The following is a 1,263-nucleotide window of genomic DNA, read 5'->3' on the forward strand; positions in this document are numbered from 1 at the left end:
GGTGGGGGGGACTGTGTGTTATGAGCCACATGATCCATCTTGTGTGTTTTCTTTAATTAAAACTCACTGTTTTCTTTTGTCTGCCTTCCTGCTCGTGTATCAGCTAGTAAAGAAAAAACACATCGGTGAGGGATTTATGGAAAAAGGGGGAATATCTGGCCCGAACAGATTTTGTCACTTTGGCAGAAGCCTTTGTGAGCCGTAGTTCCTACAAGAAATCAGGTCTAAATTTTACTCATGCCTGTGCCGTGAGCAAGAGACTTATTTTATTTGCTACAAAAACAATTCACAGTAACTCAACTGTGGCAAAGGCCCATATCGCCCATCGGGAAAATGAAATGGGAGGATAATATATAGGGCACTTCCTGAAACCTTGGGCTTAGACTGTACAGTAAGATTGTGACTACAGAAGAATGCTCCAGAAGGGAGGACGCTATTTCCTTGTTGTAAACAAACACAAGGAGTATGTTTGATTCTGCAAAAAGGAAGTTAAAATACAGCTGCTGTGATTCGTTAAAGGTCAAACAGCATTAACTGATGAAGATTCTCTCTGCTTCAGGGCCTTGTCTGCTTGTTGAGACGGACCTAACAGTCACCTGACTTTCTTGCTGTAACACACCTACATTTGTTTAACATCAGCTGACACATGAAAACAGAACTAGTGAAGCTGAAACACATCAACATCACAGCATTAGTACGACATGATGATAATTAGTATGCCACAGTGTTTTGTTTTGTCAACCAACACCCACAAAAAAAAAATTAAGGGATCTCTCACACACACACACACATCACCCTGGGGAACGATCACACACACACACACACAGAATCTAGGCTATGTTAGCTCACTCAAGACAACATGATCTAGATGTTTTTGAATCTAATAATCAAATGGAAACAGATTTTTGTGTTGAGTTTGAAGTGTTAGCTGTCAGCTGTTTGTCTCTCGAAACATGTCCAGTTTGAGAGACTCCCTCCAGCTGGAGTTAGTAGGAGCCAAATTAACAGGCAGCACGATTCAAGCTGCACAGTGGTTTGCCATATAAATGCAATCTGTGACATTTTGTGGAATAAACCAACGCAGTGATGCGAGGCAATGTAACGCCACATGAAGTCAAACCCCTCAGCAGTGCTACACACCAACATAGAGACACACACATACACACACACAAATGCACAAATGGCCTGCTCACCCTGGTGCCTCTGGAGCTCCCTACCTGCTCATCTAAGCTCCACTGCAGCTTTGCAGCCTGCACAGAGATG

General features: G+C 42.8%; 1 protein-coding gene across 7 annotated transcripts in view; it reads right to left on the reverse strand.

The window, feature by feature from the left end:
* arfip2b (ADP-ribosylation factor interacting protein 2b) overlaps nt 1–1,263 on the reverse strand; it is a 15,345-nt gene that overhangs the window by 8,028 nt on the left and 6,054 nt on the right. For 3 of the 7 annotated variants that reach the window (XM_087172993.1, XM_023402576.2, XM_023402577.2), the window contains exon 3: nt 1,194–1,250. The exons of 2 other annotated variants lie outside the window; for them this stretch is intronic. In XM_087172993.1, coding sequence (XP_087029119.1) covers nt 1,194–1,250 — 57 coding nt within the window. The remainder of the gene's footprint in view (nt 1–1,193; nt 1,251–1,263) is intronic. 2 more of the 7 variants (XM_087172991.1, XM_087172992.1) reach the window with 1 other exon arrangement.

This window comes from Seriola lalandi, unplaced genomic scaffold, assembly GCF_002814215.2.
Source record: "Seriola lalandi dorsalis isolate HSWRI2012SDOR001 ecotype SW California unplaced genomic scaffold, Sedor1 jcf7180002053944, whole genome shotgun sequence".
NCBI lineage: Eukaryota > Metazoa > Chordata > Actinopteri > Carangiformes > Carangidae > Seriola > Seriola lalandi.